The sequence below is a fragment of the Lygodium microphyllum genome, chromosome 2 (genome assembly GCF_053477565.2).
Source record: "Lygodium microphyllum isolate KBCC chromosome 2, Lygodium_microphyllum_v1.1.10, whole genome shotgun sequence".
Classification (NCBI taxonomy): domain Eukaryota; kingdom Viridiplantae; phylum Streptophyta; class Polypodiopsida; order Schizaeales; family Lygodiaceae; genus Lygodium; species Lygodium microphyllum.
This window is the reverse complement of record NC_141136.1, coordinates 73,349,289-73,368,699: the sequence shown is the minus strand read 5'-3', so window position 1 is coordinate 73,368,699 and position 19,411 is coordinate 73,349,289. Positions and strand designations below refer to the sequence as shown.

At 40.1% G+C, this 19,411-nt stretch overlaps 1 protein-coding gene and 1 pseudogene across 1 annotated transcript; both read right to left on the bottom strand.

Moving 5' to 3' along the window:
* Positions 1 to 3,525: 3,525 nt before the first annotated feature.
* Positions 3,526 to 17,201, bottom strand: LOC148039891 (uncharacterized; annotated as a pseudogene).
* Positions 17,202 to 17,333: 132 nt separating this feature from the next.
* On the bottom strand, positions 17,334 to 18,495 carry LOC148039890 (uncharacterized). The gene is made up of 3 exons (XM_087662534.1): positions 18,439 to 18,495; positions 18,274 to 18,348; positions 17,334 to 18,113 (listed from the first exon to the last, which is right to left on the bottom strand). The coding sequence occupies exons 1-3, from the start codon at positions 18,493 to 18,495 to the stop codon at positions 17,334 to 17,336; spliced, it is 912 nt and encodes a 303-aa protein (XP_087518660.1).
* Positions 18,496 to 19,411: the final 916 nt, after the last annotated feature.

Here is a 19,411-nt window from a genome sequence, read left to right as displayed (position 1 = left end):
AAGACATTTTGTATCCAAAATATTACTAGTTATGAGGTTCTGGTGCCTCTCATTAACGTTATAATCCTATGTTTTATGGAAACACTTAATATTGTAAGCTCAAATAACATAATTACAATTTCAAAAGTTCATTAAGGGGATTGTTTCTAATTTGATTCTTGGTCAATAGACATTAGATTTGGTGACTTTCTTTCTTTAGACAAACCTTGGAGGTTAACAATTCAAATAACATAATTACAATTTCAAAAGTTCATTAAGGGGATTGTTTCTAATTTGATTCTTGGTCAATAGACATTAGATTTGGTGACTTTCTTTCTTTAGACAAACCTTGGAGGTTAACAATTCAAATTCAAACTTTAGAATTGATATAATTTGTTAGTCTCTTTTCACTTTCCTTTGGGCTCTACATATCCTCCTTTCTTGGCTTCTTCTCTCTATCTCCATTGAGCTCTTTCATTCACCCCATTCTCTTAGCCAACTTCGTTTGGTACTCAGTGATATTCTATCATCATGGACATTTGGGTGCTCTCGTATCAAAAGGAAATGTTCTTAATAGAGAATGACCCTCACATTCAAATAGATGTTGAATGTGCTCCCTTATTTACTAGGACAACTTTTTTATGCCAATTCTTAGGTCTTACAACAATATAGCGACAAAGGTTTGAAGCACATTGACTTATGAAAGATGAAGCTATATGTCCAATTCATCTTCTTACTAATAGCCCTCCCACTTTCTCTACTTTGATAAGCCTTATTAAATTTCTTTTTGATAGTTTTAGTGAATGGCTTGGTCATATCCAGCATCTTAATGATTTGGAAATGAAGTTTATAACACAACTATCAAAATGAAATGAAGAGTTTTCATACTTACTCGTGCCTTGATTCTTCAATTTTCAAGTCAACTTGTACTTGTCAATCGATTATTCAATGAAAGAAGCACCATGTTATGACCATGCATATCCACTGGGGAAAGACCTTGGAGGATGGATGTAGGATAATTGTTTAATATGAATAAAGTTAGCATCACTTCTACATGTTTTAGTTTGATCAAAAATGTAGTTTGTGTACTATTTAGTTTCTATAAGTTAGGCTGCATAACAAGATAAGCATGGAGAACTCAAGCACCATAAGCTTAGAGAAGAGCATCACAAACTTTCAGATGGAGGTTGAGTGAAAGAAGTAGGGATCAAAAGTATCATATGTTGAAGGAAACATTAGAGTAATGTGAACATATTTGTTATATCCAATTGGAGGGATCTTTATACCTACCTCATTCCTTGTGCATTTGTGGCCGAAGACCCTTGCAAAAAGTAGGATGTTTGTCTTAAGGACTTAAAAGATGACTCTACATGCCAACACATTATTCAAGCCACATCTTTTGACCAAGGCATGAGGATATAGAAGGATGCAAGGTGTCAATAATTGAATATATAATTGAAATTATGCTTTTGGGGGAGATAAAAGCATAAATGTACTTTAAGGCCATGGAGAAAAAGAAAGAATAAGTGTGAAGTGTTTTTTTAAAGCAAAATCAAAGCTAAGTTGAAGGCATGCTTTTGAGGGAAGTATTTGTGGGATGCCTTGGAAAACCTAAGGAAGCTGCCCTATAGGTTGTGGTGAACAAAGAGATGCAACAAGCTCATTGTCTTCCTCAAGCAAAGTATTGAAGGTTAAAGCATGACGATGTTACTTGTGAGGTTTATTAGCGTCATCTATAGCAACCATCTCCTCCATGTCTCCCACAAATCTTGGGAGTGACACATAGTTATAGACATAGAGAGAGAAAGAGAGAATTGCATCATTAACATGAGGCGAGATAGGAGAAGCAAAACTATCTTAATCTGTACTACTTCCCATGACATTGCATTGGACTACAGTTCCACCACTTGAGTTCTTCTCATTTACTCAACTCCCTCTGAGGGTGACAAACCCACTACGCCAACAACAACTAGAACTATCAAATGGAAGAATTACATGTGGCTCAACATTACTACATTTGTGAGATTCTCATGAGGTCATGCTTGAGAGCGCAGAGGGCTTAAGGCTATGCATGATAGTTTACTAGCAACCACTTTGAATAGGAAACCTGTGTTGGGCAAAGCATTGCAATGCTCAAATGAGCACAAAGGATAATGCATGTGACATATAAGCTCCCCTAACAGTAAGACTATTTTAATTGGATGGCAGAAGCTGACAAAGCTAATTGTCTTATATGTAGAGAGTTCTACAAGCCATCATATCCAAGTTCAAAACTCTTCATGTCTAAACCTAACTTGAGTCCCTTTTCCTCTTCCATCCAATAAACCAAATTAATGTTACCACCATTGTTTTAAAAGATAGAGGGAAAACCATGAATAAAGAGAAGGTACATCATGGACAAGGCTACATATTGGTGACTGAATAGTCAAGGAAAATCTTCAACAAAACTTATTCTCCTTCTATAAGCACATAAAACTCAACATTTTTCCTTATTCTTGCAATCTAAAATCCATCTTACACATAACTAACTCCAACAAAAACACTAAATCTTGAAAATTCTCACCAAGAAATTAACATTGATACATGTTTCAAACTATGCTTCCTCATATATGATTCCACACAATGCAACTACACCACATATACTTTTATGTATTAGCATAGAGCTTCAAAAAAACATATTTTCTTTAATATCTCACAATTAAATATTCAAGATCTAATGATTCCTACTTCTCCAAACAAAGCCAAGCATATCTATTACTCTATATTACACCAATGAGTTCATGTGCCTCACTACTCAACCAATTAATCATCTACACTTGTCCCTCACCTATTTAATAATTGAACTGCACTTGTTAATACTTCAAGAATATCTATTTTGTCTCATACCTTCTTCTTGACTAATCTTCACCATGATTTATCATACTTGTATATTTCAAAATTCTTCAAAGTATTAACCTCCTTATAGGAACATCATCATCATTGCTCCCATGAGCATCCAACTCAGTTGTAGCTTTTGGTTTATACAAAGACTCATACTGGCGGAATCTTACATTCTTTCTTATGTAGATCTCTTTAATGACATGATCATAGCATTTGTAACCCTTCTTCTCATTTGGATGCCCAAGGAAAATGCATTTGATAGCCATTGGTTCCATCTTTTCCTTCAAACCATCAAGAACATGAAGAAAAAGTACACCACCAAACACCCTAATGTATACAACTGTAGGTGTCCTTCCAACATTTGTTCATACAGATGAGTCAAAGCTATAGATGTCATGTTCATGATATGGACTACAGTATTTACTACCTCAACCTACTAAGTTAAGGGCATGTGCATATTCATCATAGCCGTTGCTACTTTTGCAATGATCCTATTCTTTCTTCCTACAACACCATTTTGCTATGGCGTATACATATATATAGCCTATTTTTTAATCCCATGGTGGCCTTTTGAAGTAGTAAGAGAACTCATTTGACATATAGTCTCCTTCATTATCCAATATCAAGAGTTTTATGCAACTCCAAAATTTCTTTTCTACCATGGCTTTAACACTCCAAAAACTTTTCAAATGGTTCACTATTATGTTGCCAAAAGTATATCAATGTCATCCTGCAGAAATCATCAATGAAAGTGATATAGAACCTACATTATCACTCAAAGAGACATTCTAGCATGTACTCCAAATATCTACATGCACCATTTCCAAAGGATAAGTGCTCACTCTCCCCCTCTTTGGAAATGGGAGTCTAGACTACTTGTCAAATCAAGAAGCCTCACATACATGATCATTATTTACATATCCAAATTGCAAGAGCCTACAAACAACCTATCTAGACTACATGTATTTAAGCCGTTGCAAATTCACATGCCCAATCCTCCAATGCCATAGTTCGGCATCTTTATCTTGTCAATGCCTAGTCTCAACATAAATAGAACTTTATATGATGGTAATTTCTGCATCCAAAGAAAATAATTTGCCTTTCTTTTGAAGACAAGCTATGAGGCTGTGTAATATATCAAATATATATTTCAAATTTCTCCTTCTCGCGCGGTGGCGCATCGAGCTGGAAGGGTAGAGGGGGGATAGAGGAGCCAGCAAGCTCCTCGTTGGAGCTTGCTCGGCTCCATAAGCATCCTGATGGACATGTTGAGGGGAGAGGATTCCCTCCCCTCCCCTATAAAATTAAGGGTGGGGGGGGGGGGGGGGGCAGAGAGAGGCACACCGAGAGGGAGTAGGAACGAAGCCATCATTCGTGTTGTTGCCGAGGGAGGAGGAAGGACCGCTGCCAAACACTGCGTTGCCACCCTGCAAAACCTGTAGAAGGAGGCCGCCATAACGCTGTGCTGAACGAGTGGGATAGCTCTTCGTCTCGCTGCCTGCAGACATTCACCCCTTGTGGACGCCATTGGAAGATTTTCCCCCATGTGGTTCCTAACCAACCCCCCCACAGAAGCTTCAAGAAGCTTCAAGCTTCTTGAAGCTTCTAAGGGGGGCCACCTCAAGCTCCCCTTCCTATACCTTAGAACCCTTTCACCCGGTTTTTTTTCTAAAACCCTCAAGCTCCCCTTCCTATACCTTAGAACCCTTTCACCCGGTTTTTTTTCTAAAACCCTCAAGCCCCCTTCCTATACCCTTCCCTTACCCTTTTCCCCCCTCTCGATTCTACCCCTTAGAAATCCTTTTCACCCTGCCCCTGTCTTAAGACCTTAACCCCTTCCCGAGGGGCCGTTAAACCCCCACAACCCTTGGCCTCATAACCCACAAATCCCTTCCCCGTGCCTAAATTTGTAAAGTCCCTTCTTGTGTTTCTTTAAAACCGTGTTGCACCCCCCCCATATTCCTTTTTTTTTACACTCCCCCCCTAAGCCCTTACCCCCCCGTGTCCGCTTTTCCTTACATACACTTTTCCCTCCCCCATACTATAAGCCTTCACCCTTCACCTTACCCTTTCACCCCGGTTTTAATCCCTAAAGCCTTTACTACTCCGTGTCCTAAAACCTCTCTAAAAATCCCCCTTCCTATACCTTTTACCCCAAGCCCAAAGTTCTCCCAAGGTTCATATGGTTGCGAAGCCACACTCACCCTTAACCGTTTTGCCATGTATATACCCTATAGGGCCTTCCGAGGCTTTATAAACCTTTCCCTCTCCGAAGAAGCTAAGAATTTAAAGGTCTTATTATCCCTTCTCGTGGTCAATCTTTTGAACGGCTCCTTGCCTCGAAAGAGAGACGGTGGAAATCCGAAAGAAAGAGTAAAAGCTGCCTTCACGTTCGAACTACGATGCCGCCTAAGAAAGTCCAAGGAGTAGCTGCGGGAGGGTCATCTCTCGGTATCCATGTGGATATCTCACCCCAAAACCAGGTTTTTCCTTCTTGGTTTTATATCGATTTTTCAATCATGCAAAGATGAATTGTTAGGGATAAGATATATTTTCCTAGTTATTTACGATGAAGGAGTTTAGTTTCATTGAACATGCAAAAATGATCATGTATAAAACATAGTTTCCTTCAAATAGCATCATGCATTGAAACGAATTACGAGCAAGATTATCTACCTACTATAGTAGTATATTTCGATTAAATCTTGAAGGTATAAAAACTACATCTTGCACTATTAACCCCTATTCTTTTTTTTTTTGCAACGAATCATCATAGAAGATGAAAATTCATGAAAGGTTTCTTACGTTGCTTGAACTCTAGGAAGTTATCACTGCTAACTGCATATCTTAGCAACGAAAAGATTGTTATTTGGCATGAGTTTCGTTCGCAAGGAAAAATGAAGTTTAATTGAAAAAGTTTAGGACTGAAAAATCAATTGTCACAAGGATAACAAATCGTGCCGAGGTGATCTCAATATTACCTTCTAAAAGTTAACCGAATTAATGTAAACCTAGAAATACCTATGCTGTGAAATATGTCTTGGGAATGATTTAAAAACCAAGAAATGTTTATACCTTAAATACTTGCCCACCTTCCCTGATTGTAGGGTCAATTAAATCGTAAACGTAAAAGAACTAGGGTTTGTCCCTGAGGTTCTTAAGGAAAATAATATAATGAAACCCTAGGTCTGATAAACGTCAACTTAAAGAAACTAAAACGGATTGTTTCATCGTATATTACGATGCAGGACTTGTACAGCAAGTGTGAAGTCATATGGTCTTGTAATTGATTCACAAGAAGAAAGGTTAAATACCCTCAACAAGGATGGTGGATCCTTACGCAAGTTATCTTGCAAAAGGATGTATTCTTTGATATCCTTCTAAATAAGGAAGGTTAAAAACCGGAAACTAAAGTATCCAATGAACTCTAGGGTTGACCACGTTGGGTTAATAGGATACGCCCTAACCCAGAATATAAGGGATCTTGCCATGTTGCAAGACACCCGGGAATGAGTGCTGATGCATTCGAAAGAAAGGAATCATTCCTTAGCAGTTTGCCAACAACAAGATCGATTAATGAAAATGTTTGTGCTTGCTAGAGATTTTAGAGCATTATTTGATTTATGAATTACAAATTAAATAAATATCTATACTTCAAGTTGAAAGGACTGAAGGGAGAGGCAGTTTCAGTTACCCCCGACTGCCTGCCTGACCCTAACCAAGGGGGTTGTTGACCACGCCGGGAACGTGGACCGAACCCGCCACGAGAGGTCTCTCCGTTGAGCTCTACTTGGAGCAGGAGGACGCTTGGATGCCAGGGGGGGCTCTCGCCGTAAATCCCTCACCTTCCGGGTCCTACACAAGAGGCTAACGTGACTCGGGATTGGATCCCGAGGCCCGCATACTAGTCTACGGGCAGAAGCTTGGATTAGTGATCCCTGTGGATTACTGGATAGCCTTCGGGCGGATTATGGACAAGCCTATGCGCGGAACTCCTTGTATTTCAAAGATAAAAATGATGATATGTTAATAAAGAACTTGTTTGATATTGTTTTTCTATGTCACGTGATAAGATTACATGAAGGAACCAGTGCTTAACGGATTAATTAAAGAAGTTGATTGTTACATGTCAAATTAATGTGTTAGATAATTACATAACTAAAACAAACCAAGGAAAGTGTGGAGGATGGGCCATGGGTCCATCCTACAGTTGGGTGGTCCCGGTTGGCCAGGAACTTTTCTTAAATCTCGAAGAACAGCGAGATGATCGTCAAAGGACACGAACAACGAAAGCGATTACCTAGAGTTATGTCTTACCCAATTTACGTTATTTTAGGGGAACAGAATGGGACTATGCCTTATGGCAAAGAGGTTGAGCTTTGCATCCCTCTCATTTCCCATTCTCCTTAAACCAACTGCAGTGTGAATCCGCTTCGGACCTGGTGTTTCTGCATAAAGTAGTTCGCTTGGGTCTGACGCTAGTTCCTGTTAGGTAATGACCAATCAGGAAAACCCTAATTCCGATCGATCCTAAGTGGGAACGGCCAGGATACTTCCGCTATGTGGCAGACGTGGGAAGACCTAGATCGCAAATCCCGTAACATTCCATGGGAGTGCCGGGCGGAGCTTTCTAGACATCCTTTCCGATGGACTGCTAAGACGTGTCCTGGATGATACTAGTGGACACGTTACATGCTGCTAATTTTTCCATTTCTAAAATACTTAGTGAAGCAACCACACTCATTCAACCTTACTTGTAGGCCTTGATTAGCCATTGACCAAACTTTAAGTGATGGTAGGTACACACAAAACATCCCCTTTTTTTCTATCCCATCTATAGTCACCAAAGGAATACTACCAATAGGAGTTATTTTGCATCCTCTATCTATAGGGTACTTTTGCATCCTCTATCTCTTAGACCTCTATTCTTGCTTTTGTAACTATCTCTGTATCCTTCTATGGCACTAGACTACTCTGTATTGCATTGTTTTGTTTTGTACTATTTTGTTTCTCTTTTGGAAGATTTACCTTCACAGTTTTGGAAGAGCAAACATTCTCTTTTGCAATTGTGTGTTCTTTTTTCTTGGCAAGTGTTATTGCAGCAAATTTCAATTCCACCAAATTAGAGACAAGTTCTTGGGTCTTCTATTGATTATTTGTGGTGTTGGCTTTCACAAGAGCATGATCGGGACAGCCTTTCATAGTGTGGTGTTCTCCCTTGCATCAACTACATAAGGGTCTGTCATCCATCTTCCCGGGTTTGGAAAATTTGGTGAGATATGTCCCTTTCCTCTACATCTATAACATTCCATTTCTAATCTCTAGCCACTACTAGACTCTCTTTCTTTGTAACTTTGAGAAAGAAATCTTCTTGGGCCAAAATTAGAACCAAACTCTCTAGATTTTGGTCCAATATCTTGGGTGGTCATCTTGGATTCTAACAAGTTAAATCTTGCTTCCTCATCTTCTTTCCTTAGTTCATGGATTTCCTTTAGAGCACATATATCCTCTCCATGGTTCTTTCTTAAACATTACGAATGGAAGGCTCTAGGTATAGTTCATTTTTGGATACATCTAGGTGCCAAATGTCAAACTTGATGGCACTTTTTGCATCATACATTGTCGAAGGGTTTTCGAAAGCAAAGTCGTGACCACAAAGGTTCTTGAGAAATTCCAAGATAGAAGATCAATCAAGCGAGATTAGGCTATGCAATAGTAAACCCCAGACTCTTCATATTGAATGCAAAAATTGATGATTTATCATGCATTTGAGAGATTTCTCAAAAGAAGAAGCTTTAGGAGTCCATTCCTAATTATTGCTTGGATCCAAAGTGCACGAAATCCGGATTTGAAAGCAAAGAGGAGGCACTTTAAGACTCCAATCGTGCAAGATGTTTTGCAAATTTCCTCCATCCCGAAGGTCTTCAAATGCAAGCGCTTACTTCCTTAGGTGTTAGAAGAGATTAGGATGATGACAATAAATCTCATGTCACTGTTATACCTTTCTGAATCTGCAAAATTCTCATAGTTGAAGACTTGCTTGACCTTGCATGCACCTTTACTGACAGATTGTGTGGAAGAAAGTATCTTGGAAACAACTTCTTAGAGCACCAAAGATCCATCAGCACGATTAGCGAATCATAAATACATTCCAGAAGAAATCAATGGAATAATGTATCCCTCTTACAAAGTCAACGAGCCTCCATACATCAGACCTTTGCCTCAGTTCTTGCCTTTCGATATTCAGTATGTGGCAACAACACACCTGAATTCTCCTGACTAATTGCAATCTTGTGAGAATGCATTTGTTCTTCACAACTAGCACCTGTTATATAGCCCTCATCAAAATCAGATGCAGCTCATATCCGACAATTATAAGTAGCTTTATCGATTTGATCCCAGTATTCTGATGTCAGAAGACATTGGCTTTAACCTCAGGGCAATGTGCTACCGCAACATCAGCAACTGTTTCAACGGCAAGCGATTAAGCCACCGCTAACATGACAGACATGCCAAATATGGACGTCGTTCAGGATTACACCCCTAGATTAAAACGATGAAAATAAAGGAGCCGCATGAGATTGACCTGATCAAAAGTCCAGTATGAGAGCCACATGTTGCGGATTTCATGAGTCATCCCAGCATCAGAGAGGGCATCCACCCACATATTGACAAAGTGTTCCTGCCTGTCTGGTGACCACGATCTATATCTTGCTCTAGGTTGAGAGAAGTTGTTTTCTTTCTCAATCATAACCTTCTCACGACGCCCTGTCAGCACATTCGAAGGTATAGGTACTCTTTTCGAGTGTCGTACTAGATCAAAGCCAGATGGGAAGTAGTTGACCTCCTCGTCCTTGTGCATAAAGTTCATGAAGCCCTCGTGGTGATTGTTGTGGTGCGCACACTTGGGTGCATTCATAGGTAGCATAAGGTAATTGGGTCCCAGTCTATGCCTTTGAGTATCTGCATATGAGAATATCCTGGTCTGCAATAGTTTATCATCAGTGTAGTACACACCAGGCACTATTGCGCTACAAATCGTACATGGCTTTTATGCTTTTCTTCCATTCCCAGACCCTGTTCCCCCTAGGCAGCCTACAACACGCCTCTTTCTGACTAGAAAAGCGACCCTTCCCACAATAGCAGCAAATGAAGCTTTTACCAATTTTGTTTTGTCCACACCAGTGGGTCCCATGAACATTAAACTGGCGATAGGACAGTTCGGATCAACAAGCCCAGTGTACCTCTTCATAAAGTGCTGGCTCATGCCTGTTACAGTTTGAATATTCCTCATTCCATAGTTTACCGTGAGATCAAGAGCACAGAACAAAGCCATGGCACCCCCAATAGAATGTCCTGTAACCATAATGTCCAATCCTTTCACTTCTTCAAGTATAGACATAACTGCACCAACTACTCTTGTACGAAGGGTGGTATTATGGTAGGCTGTATAAAATCCATGATGTACCATTTCACCTGTAACTCCTGCATAATTCAGATCAAGCTGCTTAAAATACAGATCCTCCATCCAGTTTTGAATACTATTCTCTTGCGTTCCACGGAATGCAATCACAATTGTATTCAAGTCTTCAGCAAGCCCGACATAAGCCTATAGGCAGTGTTGAACATCAACTATCAGCTCCACCAATCTGAAACCCTTAGTGTAGCCATCACACCTAGAGCAATTCCAAGCAATGAGAGAATCCAAATCATTGACATACACCACAGAAGCGTACTCCACAAGTATTTGAGCAAGTGTATGATTGTACTAAAAGCTATCATCATAGTCATGATCCCTTGTAAGTTCCAATCCTCGTCGACCTTGAACAGCTGGCACTAAGCCTAGTAGAAAGAAGCAGCACATAGCCTTCCATATGGCTGACCTGATGAGGCACTCCATGCATTTGAATTCATCGACGGAGTGATCGTTCTTTCTTTTCGCTCGGGAATTGGAAGCCAAGAAAAGCCATAGAAGACATCGCACGCCCACCATTGTTGAAGGAGGATCTATCAGGTGCAACCCCGAGCTGAAAGGAAAGGCAGCAGAAGATCCCTCTCTCTACTATACTGCCCATGCAGAACAAAATGTAAACACAATGACTAATTATGTACAAAGTAATAAATGTGTCACACACAACTTTTTGGTGGATTTCACACCTTGAATGCACAGCAGTACGACATCCACCCCCTCTGATCCTATGCATCCTCCGGATGGGCCAACTACCCATGATCATTGTCGTCAAGATCCACGAACAGATCAATCTCTTCATTATATATTTCCGGTATATCAGCAAGGTTATCTGTCATATCATCTGTCTCTTCTATTGGAGTTTCTTCTTGTTGCTCTTCTCTTGCAAATTCTTCAAATGCATAATCCTCATCATCTCTTTTCTTGAAAATCTTGATTCTTTTTCCTGCAATAGGCACTCTAAGCACTATCCTATCCAATTCTGTCAGCTCATATGTTGCATTATCAAAGACATGTCTGACTATGTATGACCCAAACCATCTTTTCACCATCTTTCGAAGAATCTGCAATAACTTCTTCAATTTCCGCATGGCTCTAGTGTGGCTCTCATCCCAAAAAAAATTCTGCCCCTTTCGAAGCAGCTGATATAAACAATCTGCTATGTGTGCAAAATGGGGTATCCAAATCATGTGAAATACATAGGCTCCAATGAATCTTGGTACCTCTGAAGTGGTAGAACAATACTCTGTAATCTTTCCTATAGCATCCACCTTCTCAGGTGAAGGTTTCCTACCATAATACCCACACATATGTCCAACAATGACAACCTCATTTACTCCAAAAACAGATTTCTGCCCTGATAGTGTCAAGTTCACTTCTTCTAACCTGGCCAAAATCTTTTCACAAGCTGAAATATGATTAGCCACAAAGTATGTGCATCCCTGCTCATTTAGACTCTCATTCTTCTCTTCTTCTGCATACCCCTTAAAGGGCACATCATCTAAGAAAGGCATGGCAAGCTGAGGTATGTACTCACGAAGGACCTTATGCATGGCATTCATCATATGCGAAATGGAATTAGTGGCACCTTGAGGCAAGGTACACATCCTGACAAGCCCAATAGGAGTTCTCATAGTGCTTATGTCCCTACTTTCCAAGGCCAATTGAAACTAATCATATCCCGAATGCAAGTAACCTAAAGAATAGATGGCACGTCCAGCAAATGTTTCTGCAAACTCATCCACAACTGGATCTATACCAACATTCTTGATAGTAACTCTGTTCACTGGCTTGCATGTCCTGTATAAATCGGAGAGTACCATTCTTCTTTGGAACCGTAAACCACCTATTTGAGTATGGTGTAGATGAAGGCTCTAGGATTCCCATCCTGATTTTCTCATTCAACAAATCAACTAACTTTGGCAGGTGTGTCCTAGGCACTGGAATAGGTCCGAGGTTCCATGGAATATAAGGAATAGTAAAGATCACCATAGGGGCAACAATATCCGGATTCACACATCAAGTCTCATGCGAGAAGAAAGCAAACCCCCTTTCATGTCGCTCAAGCATATCCTAAAAGCATTGCTTCTCTAAGGGTAGCAAGAAATCACCATTTCCAATTTTTAATTCAGCAAGAGTCTTTGCTGAAAATTTATGGCCTATATGCTTTGGATTCCTCAAAATTGGCTGCTTGGCAGCCCTCTCTATTTGCTGATCACTGTCAGGTGGAAGGCGTCGAGCTACCAACTTCAGCTTCTTATCCACAGTCTTGTATTTCGTGTCAAACCTGGCTTCATTATGATCCTCTGCACTACTCAAATCATGCTGTAAATCAGCAAATTTTCCCTTGCTGAATATCCTTAGCCCTCTGCTCTATAGACTGTATAGGAACAGCTCTAAACTCTGGATGCTGAAATATTTCAGCTATAAACTCTGTTGGCTGAAAGTTTTCAGCCCTCTGTGTCTCTGTAGGCTGATCATAATCAGTCGGAAACTCTGTTTACTGAATTTCTTCAGCACTCAACACTTTTTGCTGAGTCACCTCAGCCTCTAACTCTATCTGTGATAAAAAATCTGAAATTTCATGAAACATGTCCAGGGAGTGCACTGATACATTACTGTGACAACTCTGCATATTATATTTTAGCATATTTTCCATCTCTGTCATCGTATCTGCACAAACCATACTATCATACATCCCATCTATATGCTCATCATCCTCTAAAATACCTACATTTTTCAAATCTTTCTCCTTCCTGCATATGTACTACTTGGCAGCTCTAGGCAACTTAGAAATCTTCTGATAACTCATCGAACTGTTTGCTGAAATTCCAACAAAATTGGAGGAGAAAACACTGCTACAGGAGGCGAGAACTCCAATCTCCTCTGCTCTATACCACCGTCGTCTCGCGAAACAGCGGTACCTAATGAAAACCCGAATCCCTCACACTGGGCAAAGGTGCATCTCGAAGAGTATCTCTGTTTCTAGCATGGTTTACACACACAGCCATAAATTGGACTACTCTCATACCATCTTTACTACAAATCTGTGCATAAGCAGATCCATCATCCATTACTTTCGTCTCCATGCACATCTCTGTGATGAATGGCTGTCCTAGGATTATGGGGTAAGAGCATGAATCCTGCACAAAGAAATGGAAATCCTCCTCTACATCTCCAATAGAAATCTTGACACTGGGACAGGCAGCATACAAATCACCTGCAATATTGTTGGCGGCTCTCATACGCCACCCATGCTCTGCATCCATAGGCCATCTATTACTTTCATAAACTCCATGAACTATGAGATTAATCTCTGAACCATGATCCACCAAAGCAACATAAGGCACCTGTTTCTCTCCAATTTTTACCATTGTTTCTGTAGTTTCCCTAGCCCAATGACTCTGCGAAAAATGACTACACGGTATCAAGATAGGCTCATCAGTTTCAATATAATGCATAGGTTGAACCCTCTTAGATCTGATGCTAGAACCTACACTAGTCAAAACAGTCTGTTGAATTTTCCCCTTGTTTGCCGTCTCCAAAGCATATGTCCATAATGTTGACTGACTCTCTGAACCTTTCTCAATCTGGACTCCATATGCAGAAGCATCTCCTCTAGCTACCAGATAAGAAGTACGCACAGCCATATCATCTACTAATTTCTTCATTCTGCCTTTCCCAAAATTGGTAGCAAGCGGAGCTCCTGTTTCAGTCAACCAGATCTTGCAATCTTGTCCCCAAAATACCAATTTCTTCCTCCTTGCATCTTGAAAAGATTCACAATCCCTGCAATGCTGATGGTTCGTACTATCACACCAAATACATCTTCGATCTCTCCTAGGTGCACTAGGAGCACTAGAAGAAATAGTAGGCGTGGTCAAAGCAAACTGCTCTTTCTATTTTCCCACCAATTCTACTTTAACTGACTCTAGTTTCAAATCCATTATGCCTTTGATTATGTCATCAAGAGAGGAAGGAACCAAAGGAGCGGATGATTTTGGAGCAGAAGGAGCCGGCATTGGTCTTGGAACAGGAGGATTAGAAACAGTAGGCATTGGCATAGGTCAAGAAAGTGGTTGAGGAAGAGAAGAAATGACAGGGATAGAAGCAGACATAGGAGCAGAAGACGGTGTCGGTATCATAGATCCATTCTGTAGGCGGGTCTTCCATATCCTCCTCTTGGTCAAAGTTGAGACCGCATCCAAGGCATCTTGCCAATCCGTTTTGACTATGTTATAGAGTTGTATCCCAGATGAGTTGATGAAGCTGAAACTAAAACTTGATGATCTCTTGAAAAATGGATTATCAAACCTAGTATATCTCCTTGAGGCGCTCTCGCATTGTTCCAGAAGAAGAAGGATGAGACATATAGACTTTGTATTGATTATTGAGGTCTTAATAAGAAAACCATAAAGAACAAGTATCCCCTTTCACATATTGATGTTCTATTGAGACAAATGAGTGGTGCAAAGGCGTTTTAAAAAATAGACCTATGATTGGGTTACCACAAAATTTATATAAGGTCTGAGGATATTCCAAAGATTACTTTTTAGACTAGATATGGTCATTTATAACTTTAGAGTTCTAACTTTTGGATTAACTAATGCACCAACTACATTCATGTGTTTGATAAATAAGATTTTTCATCCACATCTTAATGAATTTATTCTTGCATTCTTGGATGATATATTTGTATATTCTTAAGATTAGAAAGAACATGAGATATATCTTAAAAAAGCTCTTTGAGTTTTGAGGAAACATAAACTTTATGCTAAATGGACTAAATGTTTCTTTACAAAAGATAATATTTTTAATCTAGGAAGAGTTATTTCTAAAAAGGGAATTCATATAGATCGACAGAAGGTAAAGACTATTGTTGATTGACATGTACTAAAATGTGTGAGAGATGTAAGAAGCTTCAAGCTGACTATACCTCTCTTCAAATTCTCGTATAAATTCTGAAGCAGCTAGACCTTTGTTTGGCATGTAGACCTACTCTCGGAATGATTGCCGTGTAGCCATCCCATAGTCCTCAAGAAAATACTCCTCTTTCAGGGCCTTCTTAAAATCTTGCCAATGCGAATTTTGAAGGAAAATATCAGTCACTTTTACCCTCAAGGCGGGTGTGACAAGGCGAAGGAAATATTTACTCATAAGTCCTTTTGGTACTCCAAAAAATTCCATCTTAATCTCATACGTCTTCAAATAAGCTGATACATTACGGCCATCAAATAGCTTCTTTTCATTTTCAACTGCTTCAATCGCCTTAGTCGTGCTAATTGCATTCTCTTGCTCCAAATATAGTTGCCTTTGTTGAGACAACTGTTGTTGATGTAACTGCTGCTGCTGCTGCATATACAATTGTGTCTGCTGATTTTGAAGCTGCATATACATAGACATATTCTGCAAAATCTACTTTAAATCAGCCGTAGAAGTACTTAAAGCAAAAGTCGATGATGAAGCTGAAGTAGAGGACAAAGCAAGGATCGTAGAAGAGGCTGAAATTGATGCTAAAGTATCTCCCATCCTGAAATTTTGTTTAATGCGACGCTTTCACATCGGGTTCACCAAAGATGTCGAAGGGTTTTCGAAAGCAAAGTCGCGACTACATAGGTTCTTGAGAAATTCCAAGATAGAAGATCAATCAAGCGAGATCAGGCTATGCAACAGTAAACTCCAGACTCTTCATATTGAATGCAAAAATTGTTGATTTATCATGCATTTGAGAGATTTCTCAAAAGAAGAAGATTTAGGAGTCCATTCCTAGTTATTGCTTAGATCCAAAGTGCAGGAAATCTAGATTTGAAAGCAAAGAGGAGGCACTTTAAGATTCCAATCGTGCAAGATATTTTGCAAATTTCCTCAATCCTGAAGGTCTTCAAATGCAAGTGCTTACTTCCTTAGGTGTTAGAAGAGATTAGGATGATGACAATAAATCTCATGTCACTATTATACCTTTCTCAATCTGCAAAATTCTCATAGCTGAAGACTTGCTTGACCTTGCATGCACCTTTACTAACAGATTGTGTGGAAGAAAGTATCTTGGCCACAGCCTCTTAGAGCACCAAAGATCCATCAGCACGATTAGCGAATCATAAACACATTCCAGAAGAAATCAATGGAATAATGTATCCCTCTTACAGAGTCAGCGAGCCTCAATACATCAGACCTTTGCCTCAGTTCTTGCCTTTCGATATTCAGTATGTGGCAACAACACACCTGAATTCTCCGTGACTGATCGCAATCTTGTGAGAATGCATTTGTTCTTCACAACCAGCACCTGTTATATAGCCCTCATCAAAATCAGATGCAGCTTATATCCGACAATTATAAGTAGCTTTATCGATTTGATCCCAGTATTCTGATGTTGGGAGACATTGGCTTAAACCTCAGGGCAATGTGCTACCCCAACAGCAACTATTTCAACTGCAAGCGATTAAGCCACCGCTAACATGACAGACATGCCAAATATGGACGCTGTTCATGATTACACCTGTAGATTTAAATGATGAAAATAAACGAGCCGCATGAGATTGACCTGATCAGAAGTCCAGTATGAGAGCCATATGTTGCGGATTTCATGAGTCATCCCGGCATCAGAGAGGGCATCCACCCACATATTGACAAAGCGTTCCTGCCTATCTGGTGACCACGATCTATATCTTGCTCCAGGTTGAGAGAAGTTGTTTTCTTTCTCAATCATAACCTTCTCACGACGCCCTGTCAGCACATTCAAAGAAATATGTACTCTTTTCGAGTGTCGTATTGGATCAAAGCGAGATGGGAAGTAGTTGACCTCCTCATCCCTGTGCATAAAATTCATGAAGCTCTCGTGGTGATTGTTGTGGTGCACACACTTTGGTGCATTCATAGGTAGCATAAGGTAATTGGGTCCCAGTCTGTGCCTTTGAGTATCTACATATGGGAATATCCTGGTCTGCAAGAGTTTGTCATCAGTGTAGTACACACCAGGCACTATTGCGCTGCAAATCCTACATGGCTTTTATGCTTTTCTTCCATTCCCAGACCCTATTCCCCCCATGCGGCTTGCAACATGCCTCTTTCTGACTAGAAAAGCGGCCGTTCCCATAATAGCAGCAGATAAAGCTTTTACCAATTCTGTTTTGCCCACTCCACTGGGTCCCATGAACATTAAACTGGCGATAGGACGGCTCAGATCAGCATGCCCAGTGTAGCTCTTCATAAAGTGTTGGCTCATGCCTGTTACTATTTGAATATTCCTTATTCCATAGTTTACCGTGAGATCAAGAGCACAGAACACAGCCATGGCAACCCCAATAGAATGTACTATAACCATAATGTCCAATCCTTCCACTTCTTCAAGTATAGACATAACTGCACCAACTACTCTTGTACGAAGGGTGGTATTATGATAGGCTGTATAAAATCCACGATGTACCATTGCACTTATAACTGCTCGATAATTCAGATCAAGCTGCTTAAAATACAGATCCTCCATCCAGTTTTGAATACTATTCTCTTGCGTTCCATGGAATGCAATCACAATTGCATTCAAGTCTTCAGCAAGCTCGACATAAGCCTGTTGGTAGTGTTGAACATCAACTATCAGTTCCACCAATCTGAAACCCTTAGTGTAGCCATCACACCTAGAGCAATTCCAAGCAATGAGAGAATCCAAATCATTGACATACACCACAGAAGCGTACTCCACAAGTATTTGAGCAAGTGTATGATTGTACTGAAAGCCATCATCATAGTCATGATCCCTTGTAAGTTCCAATCCTCGTCGACCTAGAACAGCCTGGCACTAAGCCTAGCAGAAAGAAGCAGCACACAGCCTTCGATATGGCTGACCTAATGAGGCACTCCATGCATTTGAATTCATCGATGGAGTGATCGTTCCTTCTTTTCGCCTGGGAATTGGAAGCCAAGAAAAGCCATAGAAGACATCGCATGCCCACCATTGTTGAAGGAGGATCTATCAGGTGCAACCTAGCTAAAAGGAAAGGCAGCAGAAGACCCCTCTCTCTACTATACTGCCCACGCAGAAAAAAATGTAAACACAATGACTAAGTATATACAAAGTAACAAATGTCACACACACAACTTTTTGGTGGATTCCACACCTCGGATGGGTAGCAGTACAACAACGTCCCAGCTGCGTGCCTGGCTAGTTGGACCATGATGGGTGCACAATTCTTTTCTGTGATCAAGGCTCTTAGTTTTCTCCTTGCTTTGTCAAATGCATGCAATTACTTATCACAATTACTTAGTTTTCTCCTTTCCAATGTACAAAAAGTTGATATTTGTGGGTAGGTTCGCACTCCACAAATTCCTCATCGTTGAAAGTATTATCGTCAATCATGATTTTATCATCATCGTTGCACTTGCAGGAGAGGTTAGGTCATGCTCATGGCTCGTTGGGATTAGGAGCTTTAATCGAAAACTTGAACTATATAGTCGGTTCATCTTCAACCATACTCCTTCTTCTGTTGAAATGATCAAAAAGATTTTTTTAATGCTCGCTCAACTTGAGCAGGTTATACTGAGTGTATGGAAATTGGAGGTCGTTCATTAAGAAGCATGCTAGAAACTTGGCACATTATAATTAGCTCATGATAGAATCTATGAGTTGCAGTATCTTGGACACTTTGAGAGAAATTGATACACACTCAATATGTGACTACTTCACCATTCACCATTTTCTTATCTCTCATGTTCCACTTGACGAGTCTCTGGCCGAGTCTCTAGCCAGCAATACTTTAATTTTCTGGTATCATGGTACTTTAGCTTTGGGAAATACACAAGCTTCAATTGAAAGAATAGCAACAAGAAGCTCAAGAACATGCCCTCTCAATTCCACACCTAACTAAACAGTTAATTTTCTCTTACCACCCTTCAAGATGCCCATAACATTTGTTGATATTCCAACAACTGTGTTATATTTATAATAAAGAACCTCACTTATTGCAGCAAAACTAGGATAGATTTCAAGACACCATAATTTTCATCTTTTTTGGCAATCCGTCGCACTAGCTCACTCAAACTTTTTTCAAAATTAGAGGATCTGCAAATGACACCCTCCAATGTCTCCTTCAA

Bases quoted from the DNA above. Each gene is read 5' to 3' on its own strand.
- LOC148039890 (XM_087662534.1), bottom strand. From the start codon at position 18,495: ATGGTCCAACTAGCCAGGCACGCAGCTGGGACGTTGTTGTACTGCTAC. The intron at 18,349-18,438 runs GTGTGGAATCCA...CTGCGTGGGCAG, and splicing joins TGTACTGCTACCCATCCGAG to TATAGTAGAGAGAGGGGTCT. The intron at 18,114-18,273 runs GTGGGCATGCGA...GCTTAGTGCCAG, and splicing joins TAGATCCTCCTTCAACAATG to GCTGTTCTAGGTCGACGAGG.